Genomic DNA, 22,519 nt, shown 5'->3' with positions numbered 1-22,519 from the left:
TACAACTTGTTACTAAACGGGCAACTCCGCTCTCTTTCCTGCAGCTGTATGCTTTGTAGATGAGAGCCAGAAAGAACATGAGCTCCAGTAGATGGCAAGTGCTTCATCAAGTGGCCTCTGCTCTTCTTCCTCCACTTTAACATCACACACAGCACAGTACTCAGTGGTGGCACCTGAATTAACCTTTTTTTTCCTCTTCGCCACGACAGCACCCACTGAGAGAGGAACCCGCAGAAGAGGATACCTGGTCTGGTAGCCGCCTGCCTGCATAATATGAGTAGCAGGGGCCCCAGGTCCGGAGGCAGCGTCGGGCGGAGAGGGGTATCCCCCCCCCCCCAGAGCTGGCGTAATGCAGGTGAGGCTGGAGGCGAAAGTGGTGCCAAAGCTCACTGGGGTGATGGCTATACCCCCCTCCCCCCCCGGGGTTGGACGCATTACGAACGCCATCGGGCGTACTGAGGCCGGCGCCCCCCCCCCGTGGCAGAAGGGCTTGTGCGGCGTGTGCTGAGCGGCGCTGCTGGAGTCATACCTGGACAGGAGAGGAGTCCGTGCGTGGAGAGGGGGCGCAGACGCGCGATGCGCCGGCCGCATCACTATTTGCGGTGACCCAGTGCAGGAGAGGCAACCCGGAAGTGGAGGAGGACTTCCGGGTTCAGGCTGAAGGCAGAGACCGCGGGACAACGCCCGCGCATGCGCAGTAGGGGCTGAAAAAAAAATGGTAAAAAAAAAAAAAGAGGAGCAGCTATAGCAAAGGCTTTAAAAGGAAGCCACAGACACAGCGCCAGTGCGCAGTCATGTCGTCCTTAGATGACTCAGCTTCGCTCCCATTAGGTCAGCCAGTGGTATCCCCACTTGGTAGTCGACAGAGCAGTGCTACGAGAAGATCCAATAGCACCAGAAGAAGTGGCAGCTCTAGGAAGGAATCCATTGGGCCTTCCAGACAAGATGAGCCAGTAGAGAAGAAACGTAAGGAAAGGAAGTCGTCCCATGCCTCGCCTCAGCCTGGGTCCCGGACACCGCAGCCGGTAGTTGCTGACGAAATTCACGGGTGAGTGTTTTTTGGTCAGGTTAGATAATTGATGGCCTTCTCTTTCTGGTCCATACCCCTTTTAGGCTAAAAGAACAGAGAAGGCGAAACATAGAGAGTGTGCCTTATGTTCGCAGCCCCTCCCGGATGGCCACCCAAAGAGATTATGCCAATCATGCGTTGAGGAGGCCTTGCAGGAGGAATCCTCACGAAAGAAGGAGGATATCTGGGCAATGATAAGAGAGGAACTACGGGCCTTAGGAGGTTCCAGTAGTCTAGGGGGTCACTCCTCCATGAGAGAAATATGTTCACCTAAAGGAGGAGTCTCGCTGGCGTCCAGGTCACCGTCAGATACCGGAGAACTAGATTCCGATAAGTCCCAGGAATACCTTTCCTCAGAGGACGAGGATCAGACGTGTTTCCCCACGGACAGTGTCAGTAATCTTGTAAAGTCTGTCCGAAATACCATGGGGTTGCCGGAGAGTAAGGACCCCAAGACCCCTCAGGACATTATGTTTGCGGGTATTTCTCGTAAAAAGATCCGAGCATTCCCAGTGGTCTCAGCTGTAAAAGACCTAGTTAAGAGGGAATGGGAGAAACAAGGTCAGAGGACCTTCCTCCCCTTAACGTCAAAGCGTAAGTATCCCTTTGACGATGAGGAGTTAACGGCCTGGTCGAGAGCCCCCAAGGTGGATGCGGCAGTGGCCTCTACTTCCCGTAGATCCTCCTTGCCGGTGGAGGATTCGGGAACTTTGGCTGATTCTTCGGATCGTAAGACCGATACATTCCTCAAAAGATCTTGGGAAGCTTGTACGGCAGCCTTTAAGCCCGCAATAGCAGCCACATGTACGGCAAGATCTATGTTGGTGAGGCTGAACGACTTGGAGGACAATATTAAAAATGGAGTAGCTAGGAGTAGGCTTCTTTCCTCTATGCCCCTCATTAAAGGAGCAGCGGCTTTCCTCTCCGACTCCTCCGTGGATTCTCTCCGGTTGTCGGCTAGAGCAGCAGGACTGACCAATGCAGGCAGGCGGGCCTTATGGTTGAAGGGGTGGAAAGGAGACACACAAATTTAGGAAATCATCTGCACCGACGGCCAAATTTTTTCTGACTTAGATCGTTGGCCAGACGAAGTTTTGTCAGAGCATAAACCAAACCCTCTTCAACAGATGTTAACCCCATTGGGCAAAGGTGACCCATTTGTGATGAGACTCAGATATTTGAGGCGCCCACGGACTGTACTGTGCTGTCAAGGCAGGAAGAGGATGATGATGAGGTAGTAAATCACACTTGTTGCAAACCCCGAGGAATGAAGCTGAGTAGCTCAGCAGAGGATGAGGAGGATGAAGATGAGGTTACGTACACACAGAGTTATGCAATCGCGACAACTAATGCATCCTGAGGCCCAACTCTTGCAGTGGACAGCATCGTTCACGGTTCTGCAGTTGCCTAGCTTCGGTCCTTTTTTTTTACATTTGCAAAAAAATCTTAAAAATCATGCTAGCTACACCCCAGGAAGAAGCAACACGGGGCTCTGCATTGTACTGCCAGGTAATATGCAACATTCAGCCTACTGCACTTGAGACACTTTACCCCTTGTATTTGCATAGTTATGGGGCTTTATACTGCACTGCCAGGCAATATATAGCATTCAGCCTACTGCACTCGAGACACTTTAACTCTTTGCATTTTGCACGTTTATGGGGCTCTGCATTGCATTGCCAGGCAACATACAGCATCCAGCCTACTGTATTCAAAGCATTTCACCCTTTGCATTTTACACATTTAAATTTATTTAATTTATTACTTTATATAGGAGCCTTCATGGTGTCTCTGATGATGGATTGAATTTGACCACCTGGTCTTAATTTATGCACTAGCTTTAGCTATTATCATTTGTATATTAACACTTTTGTGGATATTTATTAATCCCTTTAACCTTTCTTATGTATTTATTTGTGAATACTATGAATCGCTGCTATACAAATATGGTTTTTTGATATGTTTTTTTGATTGGACTTGGATATTAGATCTTTGTATCATTTGCTGTTAGTGTGTCTCAGGTGTTTTTTACTGCCAGTTTCAGTTAAAAAATCTCTCATGTGAGTAAAAATTTTAGTGGATTTATACCTGATTCTTTCGGGTCTTGGAAGAAAAAGACATTTTTTTTCTTTTGTACTATTTTTCTAACATTGTATATATTTATCTGCTTTAAACAATTGGCCATTGCTTGATATTATTCATTAAGTGACTGAACTGGATTAATTCATGCAATTAAGTAGGACCTGAATATTTGTCTTTTTGACATATAATTCTTTAGGCCTTTGTATATTTTTCTGTGCAGACAGCATATTCTGCATTTTGTATTTTCCTTTAATTTTTTTGATTTTATGTTGGTTTTTATCTTTTTGATTCAATAAAAATGTATTAATTTTATTGGCTTAAGCTTCCTTGTTTCTGATGGGATATATTTGTTAAGTCATGGAAGTGCCTTTAATCTAGGCTTTAAATAGGTGGATCTACTAGATAACAGGGGTTGGAGAACTAAACTACTAAACAGCCAGGGTTGTAGAACTAAACCACTACACAACATACGATGCATAACTAAACTAATATACAACATGGGTTGGAGAACTAAACTACTAAACAGCTATGAATGCAGAACTAAACAAATACACAACAGAACATGGAGAACTAAACTACTAGACTAGAGGGGTTGGAGAACTAAACTACTAAATACCTTGACTTGTGAAACTAAACTACTACACAACAGGGGATGGAGACTTTAAGCACTAGACAGCAAGGTGTCACTAGACACCAAGTCTTTGAATCCCCATGGCTTGCAGAACAAACCTCTGTAACACTTCGCACAGTGCTTCTGCTTCCTCCACCTCCTTTAGTGCCTCCACCTGTGCCCTCAACCATCTGCCTTAATGAAACCAACGTTACAACACTGCTGAGGGAATCCTCCCAGCTGTGTACTGCGCAGCCACGGCTCACCACAATCAGACCGCTTTAAAATTAATAAGCCTTGGAGATCACAGTCATACAGATCAACAGTTGTGGGCAGCTATCCATGCCAAGGTTGACCAATGGCTGCCTACACTCAACCTGTAGCCAGAGAAGGTCATGTGATATAACGGTGCAAACCTGGTGGTGGCCCTATGGCGGCATCAACTTTCCACACGTGCCTTTTATGGATTGTATCCTCAATCTGGTAGTACAGCAATTCCTACACCACTGTCCCAGCATGGATGCACTGCTGTACAGTAGAAAACACTGTTGTTGTGTGTTCACTTTCACCATTCCACATAAGTGGGTGTAGAGATCTTTCGGACTACCAGTTATCCAACTGATATGTGAAGTGACCACATCATGGAATTCAACTCTGCACAGGTCGCAGCCACTGTGGCAGTAGCGCCGAGACCTGGTGCAGTATGACGTTTTGCATGGCCTGGTACATTTCAGTACGGACGTGGTGCAATTCACACTTGCGTAGCGGACACAGATGAAGGACCTCTGCACCCTTCATCATGTTTTCTCAATTGGCTGGTAAGATGGTTAGCGGTGACAATGCCGTAATCTGCATCACTATTAATGTAATCTAAAAGCTGGACCACACCTTAAACAGTCTGGGTGAGGAGGTGCTGATGGTCCTGAAGGAAAAAGAGGAAGCAGAGGAGGATGCCTTTAATGTTAACAATATCTGTAAGTTCAGGTCTGTCATCTCACAGGCGGTTGCCATGGGAGGAACAAATGGAGAACTAACAAATATACTGTAGAAGGACCATGAAAAGGAGGAGAAGGAAAAGGTGATGGATGCGCACCAGTTAGTAGATGAAAAGGATAATTATTCCCTCTCTCTTGTCCATGGTTGCCACAAGGGGATGGACGAAGAAAGCTTGAGTGTCATTCCACCACCAACACACTGTGGAGTTGGACCTCATGAAAGAGACCGACCCATGTGCGGCTTCTTGCAGCACTATCTACCCATATAGTTATGATTCAAAATGTGCTGAATTCTGGGTGCCACTGTGGTCTATCCATGATTCAAAAGGAAATTTTGACAGTTGTCTCCTCACTTGAAAAAGGGACGCGCCCATTCTGCAGTATCAAAATATGTTTGAAGACAATCTTGACAATGGTTTTCCCCAAGACAACAGTGACGCACACAGTTTTCATCACAGTCATAGGCTTTCAACCACAGAAAAGTTGAATCTTCAAAAAAAAAAAATTAAGGTTAAGGTACACTATCTAGCTGCACTATCTGACTGATATGCAGCCACCTATCTAACTAGCTACAATGTGGGATTCAGCAGGCTTTTTCACATTCAGCGACTGAAATACAATTATTTAGAATGCTATACTTGTGCATGGAGCACTATAGAAGCAGTGCACAACACACTTGTAGGACTTGTGCCCTGATGGCTTTGTCTGAGAACCTCAGTTATGTCCCCCCCCTAAAAAAAAAATCCGGAAGGTACATTTTACAGCCAAACTGGACAGTTTCTAGCTACACTATCTGACTGATATACAACTGCCTAACTGAATAGCTGAAATTTGGATGCAAACAGTGGCAGCGTCAGGAGCAGCCGCTCTGCGCTGTATCAGTGTAAAAATGGCACTAAAACAACATATCTGCAATTGATATGCAGAGGAACATGTGGTTTCAGCAGCCAATGACACAAGCCGTTGTGGTGCATTATTACCATAGTGACTGCTATGCTTATCAGGGATTGGGTGATCATGGTAGAAAACATTGTTTACTATATTTATGTCCATTGTGTTTGACAATTTTTGATATGTATATGTCCGTGTGACGGTTGTTATACCCTGTAATGTATTTTTTATATATCTGATGTATTATATGATTCAGTTTTCTGTATTTATTACTATGGGGCGTTACCTGAAGAGTGATTGGTTTGCCCACACTATATATGGTCGCTCCTTATGCTATTGGGAAAAAGACCATGTTATGGTCGAAACGTTGTATTGATGTATTGATGGCAGAATAAAGGAATTGAACTCTTTCACCCGGATTGGATGCTGTTCCTTCTACATATTTTTTGTGAGTTATCTGTCCTATTGGGTCCCTGGGACGCTGGAACGTGCATCCTACTGAACCATCTGTGTGCTGTCAGCTGAATTTATCTGCTATACTGAATTGCAACCGTCTAGTGGTCCAAGTTGTGATAGCCAGTGTTCCAACATTAAATTTCCACTGGTGAAATGCATGAAAATCTGGTGGAGGTGGGCTTTTCTGGAGAAATATAAATCCCGGAAACTTATTCCAAGGGGATTATGTGTTATGGTCATCCCTGTCTTCCCTGTGAAGGATGAGACACTTGTTTCGATGTGGGAGGAGACATGTAGTGTCATGGTCACGCGTGGCTGGACACAGCGCCTCCAGCAGGGCGGATTTAGATGACACGCGTGACCCTGGATACACCGCCTCCAGCTGCCGAATTTCAATATTACACGTATATATACAATAAGGGGAAAACCTGGGTAATATTAACAATGGAGGGCCCTGCGATAGGGAACGGGGACGTGGAGTCCTCCTGCACTCCCCTGAGTCAGTGTTTCTACACTCCTAACGTTCCCTATGCTGGTTCCGCACCGGGCGACGCACAGGAACCTCAAAACCCTGACTCACCCTGCACCTAAACCCTCACTAGGGAATTGGTTGGTGCGGAAATTAATCCCACCACTGCACTAAACACACACAAGGAAAAATGACAATATAGGGGAACACCACTTAGCTTTTGCTCTGTTGCTTATGCTCCCCGCAACAGAGCCCGCCACCTGCGTGCATCTTTTCCTCCAACCGGATCCATCACCATAACCGGATCCATCACCGTAGTGCAGCCCTGGAGCAGAGTCCACCACCCGTATGCAGCTATCGAGAAACAGAGTCCCAAAAATGAGTCCAGCTTCTGCCAAAAAGCCAAGCATGCTTGAGTCCAACTTTTCTGCCAATAAATCCAGCATGCTTGAGTCCAGCCCTCAGCAACCAAGTCCAGCATGCTGAGTGCAACTCTACACCATAGTCGCCACTCCACCAAGCCATGCAAGCACTTCCTGCTGACACCATAACTGCGACTCCACCATGCCATGCCAGCACTCCTTGCAGACTTCATAGCTGCTACTCGACCCCGCTGACTGGGCTGCCCAGGACTCTTGTTCGGCTCCATCTTTCACCCAGGCTTACTTGTGAATGACTAACTATCACCAACAGTGATCAACACACCTGACACTCTTTTATAGAGCATCACACCTGTTTTATAATTAAGTGCACTTAACAAAAGAATCTAAAGTGCACTACCGCTCACCAACACCGGGGCAGCTTAGAACAAATGACACCACAGAGCAATAATTCTAATGGCCACCGGGGGCAATCACACCACTTTGGCACACAGCCAAAGGGAAAAAAGTTCAATTTGTCCATTTAACTTGTCAGATCCAGTCTGGATCATGACAGTACCCCTCCTTAATGAGGGGCCTCTGGACCCTCATGACCACTCCTCAATAGGGAAACACCTACAACGGGGACACCCAGATCCAGAGTTCACCCCACCACTACCTGACACTTCAGGTTAATGACAAACGCACCGCTGGTATTGGCAATGTATCTTCTGGAGGCACCACTCATCTTCACAGTGCCGACCTGGGGATCGAGTTTATGTATGTGTATGTTTGTTATGAGCAGGTAAGACTCCACAACACACTTCCACAGGATGTTTTTTGGTGGCCACCCATACACACTCGTTCACACACAGGTCCAGATCTGAACGTTTATTGCCACACATTCATTTGTCATAATTTGGTGAATTCATTCTGGACTCGACAAAAGAGGCGTCCCCCTGTGTCACCCCACTCACACCCCCGCTATTCACCAGGGAACACCACCCTCCAGCCCTTTCACAATGAGGTCTGCGCCTCCCAGGGTTGGTTAATGGCAAGGGTTGAGATATGCCCCTACTCCCCCGCAGCACACCTGCTGCTCACACCTGGAGGAGAAGGGGACCAGGATATGGAGGAAATATACACTCGCTGGTTGCCTTCCTCCAACTGACCAGGAGGGGGCGGCTTCTTCGGTGATATTGAAGATTTGACGTGAGCCCCGCGGACTATCACCAGTCTGCTCACTACAGGGACATACCCCTTCACCTCGGGGAACCCCAGACAGCACCATGGGGATCACCAACTCCACCCACCTGTCTGGGTACGTCCACCTGTATGAACAAGTCCCGCTCCCCAGCAGCGACTCAAGGGGGCTTTTGCCAGACCAGCAATTTGATTTTCTGGTGAAGCCAAAGGGAAGGCCCCAGACCCTGATTACTGCTGCTGGAACTGCTTCAACACCATGCAGCTCCCCATACACCTCAGTGAGGCCCAGCAGCTATTGCTCACAGGTCTCCACATGGCCAAAGCTCACCAGAAAAAAAAAATGTAAGGTTGGTGATAATGTCACGGTCACGCACGGCTGGACACAGCGCCCCCAGCAGGGCGGATTTAGATGACACACGTGACCCTGGATACACCGCCTCCAGTTGGGCGAATTTAAACAATAACACGTGCAGCTGGATATGCCGCCTCCAACAGGCGAATTTAAATATTACACGTATATATACAATAAGGGGAAAACCTGGGTAACATTAACAATGGAGGGCCCTGCGATAGGGAACGGGGACGTGGAGACCTCCTGCACTCCCCTGTGTCAGTGTTTCTACACTCCTAAGGTTCCCAATGCTGGTTCCGCACCGGACGATGCACAGGAACCTCAAAACCCTGACTCGCCCTGCACCTAAACCCTCACTAGGGAATTGGTTGGTGCGGAAACTAATCCCACCACTGCACTAAACACACACAAGGAAAAATGACAATACAGGGGAACACCACTTAGCTTTTGCTCTGTTGCTTGTGCTCCCCGCAACAGAGCCCACAACCTGCGTGCATCTTTTCCTCCAATCGGATCCATCACCATAACTGGATCCATCACCGTAGTGCAGACCTGGAGCAGAGTCCACCACCCGTATGCAGCTATCCAGAAACAGTCCCGTGTCACGGCACCCGATCCCCCTGTCACGCTCCCAGCCCTGCGCCCCCGTGCGCGCAGCTATACTCACCTCGCCCGGCAGCCGCGCTCCCTCCAGCAGCCTCGCTTCCTCCAGCCCCGGCGTCGGCCTCTCTCTTCCTCCGGCCCACGGCTGGTGACGTCACCGCGGGTCCCGCGCATGCGCAGTAGGTCGCGGCCGGTCCTCCGCCGCTAAGCTGGTCTCCGGCGGTGCCCTGCCCCGATTGCACCGCCGGACCAGTGGGGGCACAGCAGCAGCCATATCAGGCCGCCCTCCCTTAGTGGAGGCGCCTGACCATGGTTGTTTCTTTCTGCACCTCAGGCCCTGTGTACTCCGCTGGAATCCGGCTCTCTGCCTAATCTCTGTGCTTGCTTCCAGCCCTGCTCCAGTCCTGTGTCCGTGCCTGTTCCAGTCCTGTGTCCGTGCCTGTTCCAGTCCTGTGTCCGTGCCTGCTCCAGTCTTGTCTCCGTGCCTGTTCCAGTCCTGTCTCCGTGCCAGCTCCAGTCCTGTGTCCGTGCCTGCTCCAGTCCTGTCTCCATGCCGGCTCCAGTCCTGTGTCCGTGCCTGTTCCAGTCCTGTGTCCGTGCCTGCTCCAGTCCTGTGTCCGTGCCTGCTCCAGTCCGGTATCCGCCAGCTCCAGTCCTGTGTCCGAGCCTGTTCCAGTCCTGTGTCCGTGCCTGCTCCAGTCCTGTGTCCGTGCCTGCTCCAGTCCTGTCTCCGTGCCGGTTCCAGTCCTATGTCCGTGCCTGCTCCAGTCCGGTAACCGTGCCTGTTCAAGTCCTGTGTCTGTTCCTGCTCACGCCCTGTGAACCATTCCGAGCCGCCCCTCTTTGTTCCGGCTGCCGTGGCATTCGAGTCTCTGGTCTTGCGCCTAACGATCCCTGTATAGGGGTCGGTCACACCTGGTTGCTCGTCCGGGGTCCCTCGGTGCCACGGTCCAGAGGGTCCACTCCAGGGTATTCCTCCTCACAGTCTGCGGTGCTAACAGTACGGTCAGGCCATGGATCCCGCCGGTGCTGCCGCTCCCGGTCAAAAGGAGCTCCTCTTTTTACGGGAGAACCAGGGGCGCATTATGTCGGTCATGAAGGCCATGGAGTCCCGCTTGTCCGCTCTTCAGGCGGCCGATCCGGGGAATGCCGCACAGCTGGCCGGCCTCCAGCAGGAGTTGAGCCAGCAGCGGGACGCTCAGTCCCATATTTTGTCGTATATGGCCTCGGTAGATAGCCATCTGGGAGATCTCCAGTCCGCCGCTGCCGCCTCGGCCGCCATCCCCAGTCCCGCTCCGTTCCCCTCTCCTCGCCTTGCCAAACCACCCAGATACGCTGGGGACCCCAAACAGTGTAGAGGGTTCCTAAACCAGTGTGGCTTACATTTTGAGCTTCAGCCTCATCAGTATCCCTCCGATCGGGCCAAGGTGGCCTTTATCATGTCCCATCTGGAGGGAGAGGCCTTATCTTGGTTAAATCCGCTCTGGGAGAGGGACGATCCTATAGTCTCTAACATCCCGCTCTTCTTGGACACCTTTCGTAAGGTGTTCGATGAGCCTGGACGGGTAGCCTCGCTTACCGAATCTCTTTTCAACCTACACCAGGGCACCCTGACTGTTGGTCAATACGCCATTCGGTTCCGCACCATGTCCTCCGAATTGGGTTGGAATAACGCGGCATTGGTCGGGGCCTTTTGGCGTGGGTTGTCGGGCAGAATTAAGGATGAGTTGGCGGGGCGTGATACTCCCACCACCCTCGAGGACCTCATCTCCCTGGCCACTCGAATTGACCTCCGGTTCCAGGAGCGCACCCGGGAAACGGCGAGGGATAGGAGGCCCATTAGGCCGGCCCTGATCGCTAGCCGGTCCTTTAATCCTCGTCCGCCTGGTCCTGTACATACTCCGCCCCCTGAGCCCATGCAGGTAGATCGGGTCTGGATGGCTGAGAGATGTCAGAGGGAGAGACGGGAGCAAGGGCTTTGTCTTTATTGTGGAGGGGCATCCCACTTCATCCGCTCTTGTCCTGAGAGACCGGGAAACTCTTCCACCTAGGCCAGGTAAGAGAGGCCTTCCTAGGTGATTATGATTCCTCTCAGGCCCTCACACTTTCTGTTCTTCTGCTTTCAGGGGAGAGGCGTGGGTCCGAGGTGGCCTATGTGGATTCGGGCTCAGCAGGCAACTTCATCCGGCGTGAAGTTGTGGACAAATATCGGATTCCCGTGGTCACCCTGAAGAACCCCCGGATTATCGCTTCCGTCGATGGCCGACCGTTGTTGGAATCCATCACCGCGGTCACAGAAGAGGTAATCTTGCAAGTCGGTGCCCTCCACCGTGAAAAAGTGGCCTTCTACGTGCTGCCCGACTTGTCTCATGACATTCTCCTCGGTCTCCCGTGGTTACGGACACACCAGCCGGTACTCAACTGGTCGACCGGGGAGGTCTTGCGCTGGGGAGACCCGTGTCATGGTCGCTGTCTGAACCCCATTCAGCCAGTGGTTCCCGTTCGCCCACCTCAGGATCTCTCTGGGCTTCCTTCCGCCTATTGGGCTTATGCAGACGTTTTCGACAAGAAGGAGTCGGAGGTTCTTCCACCGCATCGGTCACTGCCCGATTGAGCTTATCCCCGGTTCTACTCCTCCCAGGGGCAGGATCTACCCGCTGTCCCCTGCAGAATCCGCAGCCATGTCCGAGTACGTCACGGAGAACCTTGCCAAGGGATTCATTCGGAAGTCTTCATCTCCTGCCGGTGCCGGGTTCTTTTTCGTTAAAAAGAAAGACGGTTCGCTGCGCCCATGTATCGATTATAGAGGATTGAACAACATCACTATCAAAAACCGGTACCCACTTCCTCTTATCCCGGAGTTGTTTGACCGTCTCAGGGGGGCACGCATCTTCTCCAAACTGGACCTCAGGGGGGGCATACAACCTCATCCGCATCCGTGCCGGCGATGAATGGAAGACCGCCTTTAACACCCGTGACGGTCATTATGAGTACTTGGTGATGCCATTCGGTCTGTGCAATGCCCCGGCGGTGTTCCAGGAGTTCGTCAATGAAATCTTCCGGGACCTCCTGTACTCCTGTGTCGTAGTCTACCTGGATGACATTCTGGTCTTCTCCCCGGATCTTCCATCCCACAGGAGGACTGTCCGCCTTGTTCTTCGGCGTCTTCGAGAGAATCGTCTATATGCCAAGATGGAGAAGTGCCTGTTCGAACAGACCTCACTGCCTATTCTGGGCTACATCATCTCCGATGCCGGGCTACAGATGGATCCCGAGAAACTGTCCGCCATTCTCAAGTGGCCTCGCCCCGTTGGCTTAAGAGCCATTCAACGTTTCTTGGGCTTCGCGAACTACTATCGGCAGTTCATTCCGCACTTCTCCTCGCTCTCCAGGCCGATCTCGGCCCTTACCCGAAAGGGGACCTCTGCCAACTCCTGGACACCCGAAGCCGAAGAGGCCTTCCAGTTGCTAAAACAAGCTTTTTCCACGGCTCCCGTATTGATCCGTCCTGAGAGCGGCAAGCCTTTCGTGCTGGAGGTGGACGCTTCCTCGACTGGCGCCGGGGCCGTCTTATCCCAGAGGACCGGTTCGGGCCGCCTACGCCCTTGTGGCTTCTTCTCCAGAGCCTTTTCGCCGGCTGAGTGTAACTATTCGATTGGCGACCGTGAGCTTCTGGCCATGAAATTGGCATTGGAGGAGTGGCGTCACCTTCTGGAAGGAGCAGTTCACCCTTTTATTGTTTACTCTGACCACAAAAATCTAGCCTACCTCCAGACCGCCCAGAGACTCAATCCTCGACAGGCTAGGTGGTCTCTGTTTTTTGCCCGCTTTGATTTCGAGCTGCACTTCCGCCCTGGAGACAAGAACGCTAAAGCCGATGCTCTATCCAGAGTCTTTCAACCAACTGAATCTGGGGAGGAGCCTTCCCATGTTATCGAGCCAACGAGGATAATCACAGTGGCTCCGTTGTCTCTGCTTTCTCCACCTCCGGGCAAGACTCTCGTACCAGAGGACGTCAAGAGGAGAGTTCTTCTGTGGGGGCATTCCTCCAAACTGGCTGGTCATGCCGGAATTGGGAAGACCCTGGCCCTCATAACGCGGTATTATTGGTGGCCCACTCTTCGTCAAGATGTGGCAGACTTCGTCGCCTCCTGTTCCTCCTGTGCTAGGAATAAGACAGTCCGTCGTCCTCCATTTGGCCTGCTGCTTCCCTTGCCAGTACCGAAGTCGCCTTGGGAGAATATCGCCATGGACTTTATCACGGATCTGCCCCGCTCGTCTGGCTGTACGGTGATTCTTGTGGTAGTGGACCACTTTTCTAAAATGGTGCATTTCATTCCGTTAAGCGGCCTCCCTTCCGCTCCCGGATTAGCCAAGATCTTCGTCCATCAGATTTTCAGACTACATGGTCTACCTGAACGAATTGTCTCTGATCGTGGGGTACAGTTTACGGCTAAATTTTGGAGAGCACTTTGCAAACTTCTGGATATTTCCTTGGATTTTTCTTCTGCCTATCATCCACAAACCAATGGGCAAGCGGAACGAACTAACCAGATCCTGACTGCATACCTTCGGCATTTTTCCTACGGCCACCAGGATAATTGGGCTGATCTGCTTCCTTGGGCGGAATTCGCCTACAACAATCATGCCGGCGAACCCTCTACTAAATCACCCTTTTTTGTGGTATTCGGCAAACACCCTAACATACCTCTTCCTGTCGCTCCAACCTCCGAAGTACCGGCAGCCAACTCCTTGTTCCAGGAATTCTCTGAAATCTGGTCCGAGACCAACTCCGCTCTCAAAAGGGCCAGTGAGCGAATGAAGAACCACGCAGACAAGAGGAGGCTGGATCCTCCACCGTTTCACATTGGGGATAAGGTCTGGCTCTCATCCAAGTACATCCGACTGAAACTACCCTCTTACAAGCTGGGCCCTCGGTACATAGGTCCTTTTGAGGTCCTGGATCGAGTCAACGAAGTCGCCTACAAATTGAGGTTGCCTGCTTCGCTCCGTATCCCGAACACCTTCCACGTCTCCCTCCTGAAACCTGTGGTCCTGAATCAATTCCATCCTTCACCCACTCCAGCCCCTCAGCCTGTGGGCTCGGATGATACTTTCGAGGTGAGGGATATTCTCGCCATGAGGAGAGTTAGAGGGAGGACCTTTTTCCTTGTTGACTGGGAGGGGTTTGGTCCTGAGGAGAGATCCTGGGAGCCCCGGGAGAACATCAACGCCCCCCACATTCTCAGGAAATTTTTTGCCAACCGCAGCAGGGGGCGGCTTAAGGGGGGGTACTGTCACGGCCCCCGATCCCCCTGTCACGCTCCCAGCCCTGCGCCCCCGTGCGCGCAGCTATACTCACCTCGCCCGGCAGCCGCGCTCCCTCCAGCAGCCTCGCTTCCTCCAGCCCCGGCGTCGGCCTCTCTCTTCCTCCGGCCCACGGCTGGTGACGTCACCGAGGGTCCCGCGCATGCGCAGTAGGTCGCGGCCGGTCCTCCACCGCTAAGCTGGTCTCTGGCGGTGCCCTGCCCCGATTGCACCGCCGGACCAATGGGGGCACAGCAGCAGCCATATCAGGCCGCCCTCCCTTAGTGGAGGTGCCTGACCGTGGTTGTTTCTTTCTGCACCTCAGGCCCTGTGTACTCCGCTGGAATCCGGCTCTCTGCCTAATCTCTGTGCTTGCTTCCAGCCCTGCTCCAGTCCTGTGTCCGTGCCTGTTCCAGTCCTGTGTCCGTGCCTGTTCCAGTCCTGTCTCCGTGCCTGTTCCAGTCCTGTGTCCGTGCCTGCTCCAGTCTTGTCTCCGTGCCTGTTCCAGTCCTGTCTCCATGCCAGCTCCAGTCCTGTGTCCGTGCCTGCTCCAGTCCTGTCTCCGTGCCTGCTCCAGTCCTGTGTCCGTGCCTGTTCCAGTCCTGTGTCCATGCCTGCTCCAGTCCTGTGTCTGTGCCTGCTCCAGTCCGGTATCCGCCAGCTCCAGTCCTGTGTCCGAGCCTGTTCCAGTCCTGTGTCCGTGCCTGCTCCAGTCCTGTGTCCGTGCCTGCTCCAGTCCTGTCTCCGTGCCGGTTCCAGTCCTGTGTCCGTGCCTGCTCCAGTCCGGTAACCATGCCTGTTCAAGTCCTGTGTCTGTTCCTGCTCACGCCCTGTGAACCATTCCGAGCCGCCCCTCTTTGTTCTGGCTGCCATGGCATTCGAGTCTCTGGTCTTGCGCCTAACGATCCCTGTATAGGGGTCGGTCACACCTGGTTGCTCGTCCGGGGTCCCTCGGTGCCACGGTCCAGAGGGTCCACTCCAGGGTATTCCTCCTCACAGTCTGCGGTGCTAACATCCCGAAAATGAGTCCAGCTTCTGCCAAAAAGTCAAGCATGCTTGAGTCCAACTTTTCTGCCAATAAATCCAGCATGTTTGAGTCCAGCCCTCAGCAACCAAGTCCAGCATGCTGAGTGCAACTCTACACCATAGTCGCCACTCCACCCAGCCATGCAAGCACTTCCGGCTGACACCATAACTGCGACTCCACCATGCCATGCCAGCACTCCTTGCAGACTCCATAGCTGCTACTCGACCCCTCTGACTGGGCTGCCCAGGACTCTTGTTCAGCACCATCTTTCACCCAGGCTTACTTGTGAATAACTAACTATCACCAACCGTGATCAACACACCTGACACTCTTTTATAGAGCATCACACCTGTTTTATAATTACGTGCACTTAACCAAAGAAACTAAAGTGCGCTACCGCTCACCACCCCCGGGGCAACTTAGAACAAATGACACCACAGAGCAATAATTTTAATGGCCACCGGGGGCAATCACACCACTTTGGCACACAGCCAAAGGAAAAAAGTTCAATTTGTCCATTTAACTTGTCAGATCCAGCCTGGATCATGACATGTAGCAGTTGTTCGTTTTCTCTTATGCAACCATTGATTGACTTGAATTCCAAATCAATTACTAATTTGGATCTTTTAATTGATACAGAACTCACCAATCTAAGATTCAAATGTCCTACTGATGTTTTAAAAAATGTTGAGGGTCAGCTTGATAAAACTTTGGACACAGTGATCAAGAAACTAAATGAAGTGCAGATGTCTACATTTAATAGGGATACTAGAGACTATGAATTTAAAAATGTGGGTTTTTTTGGAAAAAAACAGCTACTTTGACATCTCATGTACATAATCCTTCCATCACCGCCATATCTTCTATGAGTGAGCGGTCGGATACTGCCTCATCTTACATGGTTTCTCTTTCAGGTGTTGGAAACCAAAAAAACACATGAATGCAACTACCATCCCTACAGAAGGCATGACCTTAGGTCCCCTGAACCAACTAAAATCGATAATAAGGTAATCAATCTAAGTGAGCACGAGTTTTCACAGGCTGACCTTTCACTGCTTGATAGGGGACTTTGTTTTCCTCTGTCTGCGGGTTTTGATTGGTCCATTGTTGTTTAAAAAACATTTCCATGATGGTAATCTGCTTACTTTATTTTTTACAGAGGGGGAACAATCCGCATTAGTTATACTTGAGGACCTGTCTATCGAACACTGTACCTTTGTTGGAGGTAAGATACCTCCATAAATTCGACCATGTTCCAAGAAATTCCCCCCTCTTTCCACCTGTGCCAATGTGGATCTATTCATTCAGATTGTCACTAAGGATTTTCTTAAAATTCACAAATCTTTCAAGGATGACAAGCTGACGAGAGAGGAGCGTGAGTGTCAGCAGTATCTACAGGCACTCCCTGATTTGGTGCTGAAGCCGGCAGATAAGGGGGGCAATATAGTCATCTTGCCTAAAATAACACATGAAAGGGAAGCTTTTTGTCATTTGAATAACAAAATTTGCTACAAAAAGCTTACTTTCAACCCCTTATCTGCTTATGTATCATAACTCAACTCGATTCTCTCTAGAGCAGCCAAGAATGAGATGATTGAAAAGGATCTGGCTTCAGCACTCACCATCTTGTAACCCATGATTCCTACTCTATACCTCTTGCCAAAAATCCATAAGGACACTCAGCATCCACCAAGGCACCCTATCATCTCAGGAACGGCGAATTTCTTGGAACATGTCAATCAATGGATTGATTCGATTTTACAACCATTTGTGCAGAGCCTCCCCTCCTTCCTTAAAGATACGGGTGCATTACTAAAAAGGATCGACAATCTACATATTGACAAGGATGCCATATTGGTGACAGCAGATGTTAAGTCACTGTACACCAATTTTAGGCATTCTGACTTGACTGTTAAATTTCAGAATCTGGTATTGGAATTATTGGAGTTTACGTTAACCCATAATTTCTTTATATTTAAGGGGTCCTTCTTCCTTCAGCTCCAGGGGACAGCCATGGGGGCTGCCTTTGTGCCTACCTATGCATGTCTGTTCCTAGAGCTTTGGGAAAGGGACCTGTTTCTGTCAGATCGGGCATCGTTGATGGACCTCGTCCCTTTTTGGACCCAGTACATTGACGATATCCTCTTCATCTGGCAGGGACCTGTGGATTTACTTCATGGATGTTAGGCGTCCGGTTTTGGGTGCTGCATGTCAGGAATCCCGAGTGTTATGAATGAGTCACCGGAGGAGGAAAAAACAAAAATGCAAGCTTATTCCAGAAAACCGGAGAGGTTGGTAGCTAGCGGATTGCAGACCCCTGATCCTATTCACAACAACTAGCAGTAGCCGTGGGGTGTTCCTACGGTGGTCCTAGACACCTCGTTCACAGCCGGAGAACTAAATAAACCTACAGAAAGAAAGGGGAATTCTAAACAGCCCCAGAGCAGACCCCAAAGAAATAGACAGCCCCCAACATGTATTGATGGTGAAAACAGATGAAAACACAAACACAGACAGAAAGACAGGCTGAGCAAACGATGGGGCCCTCACTAACTAGATAGAACAGGAAAGAAAAGCAACTGTCTGCAATCACGCAAAAACCCTGCCAAAAATAATGTCCAACACGTCTGATAGAAAAGGCCCTGAAGTCACTTCAAAATCACTATATCAGCACTCAGGTATATTCTGAAAACAGCAAAGAGATTAACTGATCAGAGACAAAAATGGAGTTCAGCCAGTCCCAACCAGGGCTGGCTGAACACAAACACTAAGCAAACCAGACAAAATCCCATGGAACAATAGCAGAGCAAAAACTTAGCTTTAGTAGACAGGACTAAACTGGAGGCCAGAGCTCAGAGCAGAGAGGATCACCAGCAATCCAGCAGGTCGTGGGCGGCCTTATAACCACTCAGAGATTCCGGATGTCCAATCACACTCCACCTGTTCAGATGACAGGTTTTTCCCATCCAAATCAATTTCACTACCTCCTTTCACCAGCAGAGGGAGTTCGTCGGACATCAAAGGTGAAGGAGAAAATGAGCTCATAACAGTACCTCCCCCTTGAGGAGGTGTCACCGAACCCTCATCCACGCCACCAGGGCGATCAGGATGGGCCCGATGAAAAGCACAAACCAATCTTTCGGCATGAATATCGGATGCAGAGACCCAAGAAGCATCCTCCTGGCCATAACCCTTCCACATCACCAAATACTGGAGTCTCCGTCTAGCCAGACGAGAATCCAGTATCTTCTCAACCGCATATTCCACATTACCTTCAACCAATACAGGGTCAGGAGGTGCCACCACAGGAACTACTGGCTCAACAAACCTCTTTAACAGAGACTTATGAAACACGTTATGGATCTTGAATGTAACAGGAAGAGCCAATCGAAAAGAGACCGGATTAAGAATCTCCAAAACCTTGTAAGGTCCAATAAATCTAGGTTTAAACTTTTGGAGAAGCCACCTTCATAGAGATATTCTTTGATGACAACCAAACCATATCACCCACCTTAAACCGGGGACCAATGGTCCTATGCCGGTTGGAAAAACGCTGGGCCTTTTCCTGGGAGAGAGACAACTTATCCACCACTTGTTCCCAGATCTGGTGCATTCTCTCCACCACAGTGTCAACACCTGGGCAGGCAAAAGACTCCACCTGCCCTGAAGAGAATCGAGGATGAAACCCGAAGTTACAAAAAAAAGGTGACATCAAAGTGGCAGAACTAGCTCAATTATTTAAAGCAAATTCGGCCAAGGGCAAAAATGAAACCCAATCATCCTGACCAGCAGAAATAAAACATCTCAATAAGACTCCAAAGTCTGGTTTGTTCTCTCCGTCTGCCCATTTGTCTGAGGGTGAAACGCAGAGGAGAAGGACAACTGAATTCCCAGCTTGGAACAAAAAGTCCTCCAAAATCTAGAAACAAACTGAACTCCTCTGTCAGACACAATATTCTCAGGAATCCCATGCAAGCTAACCACCTGTTGCAAAAACAAGGGCACCAACTATCAGGAAGATGGCAACTTAGGGAGTGGTACAAGATGGACCATCTTAGAGAATCTATCACAAATCACCCAAATAACAGTCATTCTCTGAGAGACAGGCATATCAGAAATAAAATCCATTGAAATATGGGTCCATGGCCTCCTGGGCACCGGCAAAGGCATCAACAACCCACTAGAGCGAGAACAAGGTTTAGACCGGGAGCAAGTCCCACAGGACTGCACAAAATTCCTGACATCACGAGACAAGGCGGGCCACCAAAAAGGCCGACTCACCAAATCTCTAGTACCAAAAATACCTGGATGACCAGCCAATGCAGAGCAATGAACTTCAGACATTACTCTCTTCCTCCACTGGTCAGGAACATACAATTTTCCAATGGGACAACGCTCAGGTTTGTCCTCCTGATACTCTTCCAGAGCACGTCTCAAATCGGGCGAGATGGCAGAAAGAACTACCCCCTCACCGAAGATGGTAGCAGGCTTGGTCACAATAGGAGAATCAGCAAAGAAACTCCTAGAGAGGGCGTCTGCCTTGACATTCTTAGTGCCCAGAAGAAAAGAGACCACAAAATCAAAACGTGTGAAAAACAAGGCCCACCTAGCCTGTCTAGGATTCAAGCGTTTGGCCGACTGATGGTAAATCAAATTCTTGTGGTCAGTAAGGACCACGACTTGATGTTTAGCTCCCTCCAACCAATGTCTCCACTCCTCAAATGCCCATTTCATGGCTAACAGTTCCCGATTCCCCACATCATAGTTGCGTTCGGATGGGGAGAACTTTCGGGAAAAGAAAGCACAGGGATTCATTTTAGATGTTAGCGGATCTTTTTGGGACAAAACAGCTCCTGCACCAATCTCAGAAGCGTCCACCTCTACCTGAAACGGGAGTGAGACATCAGGTTGCCGCAAAACCGGAGCAGAAGTGAACCTCCGCTTCAGCTCATGAAAGGAGGAAACTGCCTCTGGAGACCAATTCAGCACATCAGCACCCTTCTTAGTCAAATCAGTCAATGGTTTGGCAATACCAGAAAAATTAGCTATAAATTTACGATAAAAATTAGCAAAACCCAAAAACTTCTGGAGGGCCTTCAAAGAAGTGGGCTGAACCCAATCATAAATGGCCTGTACCTTGGCCGGGTCCATTTCAATAGTTGACGGAGACAAAATAAATCTCAAAAATGAAATCCTCTGTACACCAAAAAGGCATTTCGATCCCTTAACATACAGGGAATTATCCCTCAAAATCCGGAACACAGTCCGAACATGTTCCACATGAGAGTCCCAATCCCTGGAAAAGATCAAAATATCATCCAGATAGATGATCAAAAATTTATCCACAAAGTCCCAGAAAATATCATTCATGAAGCACTGGAAGACAGAAGGGGCATTAGTGAACCCAAAAGGCATCACCAGGTACTCAAAATGTCCCTCCGAAGTATTAAACGCCGTCTTCCATTCATCCCCATGCTTAATGCGAATAAGATTATTCGCCCCCCTGAGGTCAAGCTTGGTAAACCAGCAAGCACATTTAACTCTGGAGAATAGATCAGAAATCAGGGGTAACAGATACTGATATTTAACAGTAATTTTGTTGAGGGAACGATAGTCAATACAAGGCCTTAATGAACCATCTTTCTTGGCCACGAAGAAAAAAACAGCACCCAAGGGTGAAGAGGATGGTCTAATATGACCCTTCTCCAGCGACTCCTTAATATAAGATCGCATAGCCTCGTGCTCGGGTACAGAAAAATTGAAAAGTCGACCCTTGGGAAATTTACACCCAGGGCTCAACTCAATTGCACAGTCATAACTCCTATGAGGAGGCAAAGACGCAGACTCATTCTCACTAAATACATCATAAAAATCAGCCAAATAGTCAGGAATATCATGCGACTGGGGAGAGGTGGAGAAAACAGGAGCGTCACCAAGAGCACACCGACAACCCCAATTCACCACAGACACAGATTTCCAATCCAAAACTGGATTATGGATTTGCAACCAGGGAAATCCCAGAACAATGGTATCATGCAAATAAAGCAACACCAAAAATCTGCAATTTTCTTGATGGTCTGGGGCGACCCGCATTACCACCTGGGTCCAAAACTGAGGTTTATTCTTCGCCAAAGGAGTAGCATCAATACCCCTCAAAGGGATAGGCGTCCGCAAAGGTGTCATAGGAAACCCACAACATTTAGCAAAATCCAAGTCCATCAGGTTCATAGCCGCTCCCGAATCCACAAAAGCCTTAGCGGAAAATGTGGACAGAGAGCAGATCAGAGTAATAGCCAGAAGAAACTTAGGTTGAACACCATCCACAGCAAATGTGTGTGCAAAACGTTTCTCTCGTTCAGGGCAGACAGAAATCATATGAAAGGCATCTCCACAGAAAAAACACAGCTTATTATGCCTTCTGAACTCCTGACGGTGTGCCCTAGACAAAATTCTATCACATTGCATAGGTTCAGACATTTGTTCAACAGGTGGCAACATTTCTCGTGTACTTTTACGTTCACGTAAACGCCGATCAACCTGAATGGCTAATGACATAGAATTGTCAAGACCAGAGGGAACAGGACATCCCACCATAGTATCTTTTACGGTTTCTGACAAACCCTTCCGAAAGACAGCTGCCAAGGCACCATCATTCCAGGTAGTAAGGACCGCCTACTTTTGGAATTTTTGACAGTATAACTCTGCAGAATCCTGACCCTGGCTCAATGCCAACAGGGCTTTCTCAGCTTGATCAATAGCATTAGGTTCATCATACAACAACCCCAAGGCTTGAAAAAATGCATCCACATTAGTTAGAATAGGATCATCAGGTGTCAAAGAAAACGCCCAATCCTGGGGATCGCCGTGCAGCAAAGAGATGACAATTTTAACCTGCTACGCAGAGCTCCCCGGTGAGTTAGGCTTCAAGGCAAGAAATAATTTACAATCATTCTTAAAATTCAGAAATTTAGACCGATCCCCAAAAAACACATCAGGAGTAGGAATCTTTGGTTCAGCAGCATGTGAATGAGCAAGATAGGCGGAAATTCCCCACACTTCAGCAGCCAGCTGCTCCACACGATCAGACAATTGC

General features: G+C 49.5%; 1 protein-coding gene across 1 annotated transcript; it reads left to right on the top strand.

Moving 5' to 3' along the window:
* The first annotated feature begins 412 nt into the window (after nt 1-412).
* LOC141059017 (uncharacterized) lies at nt 413-16,980 on the top strand. The gene is made up of 5 exons (XM_073555225.1): nt 413-1,025; nt 1,114-1,798; nt 16,066-16,217; nt 16,341-16,433; nt 16,735-16,980. The coding sequence occupies exons 1-5, from the start codon at nt 795-797 to the stop codon at nt 16,978-16,980; spliced, it is 1,407 nt and encodes a 468-aa protein (XP_073411326.1). The 5' UTR covers nt 413-794.
* Nucleotides 16,981-22,519: the final 5,539 nt, after the last annotated feature.

This window comes from Dendrobates tinctorius, unplaced genomic scaffold (genome assembly GCF_039654945.1).
Source record: "Dendrobates tinctorius isolate UK_male_01 unplaced genomic scaffold, ASM3965494v1 ptg000223l, whole genome shotgun sequence".
Classification (NCBI taxonomy): domain Eukaryota; kingdom Metazoa; phylum Chordata; class Amphibia; order Anura; family Dendrobatidae; genus Dendrobates; species Dendrobates tinctorius.
This window is presented reverse-complemented; position numbering and strand designations above follow the sequence as displayed.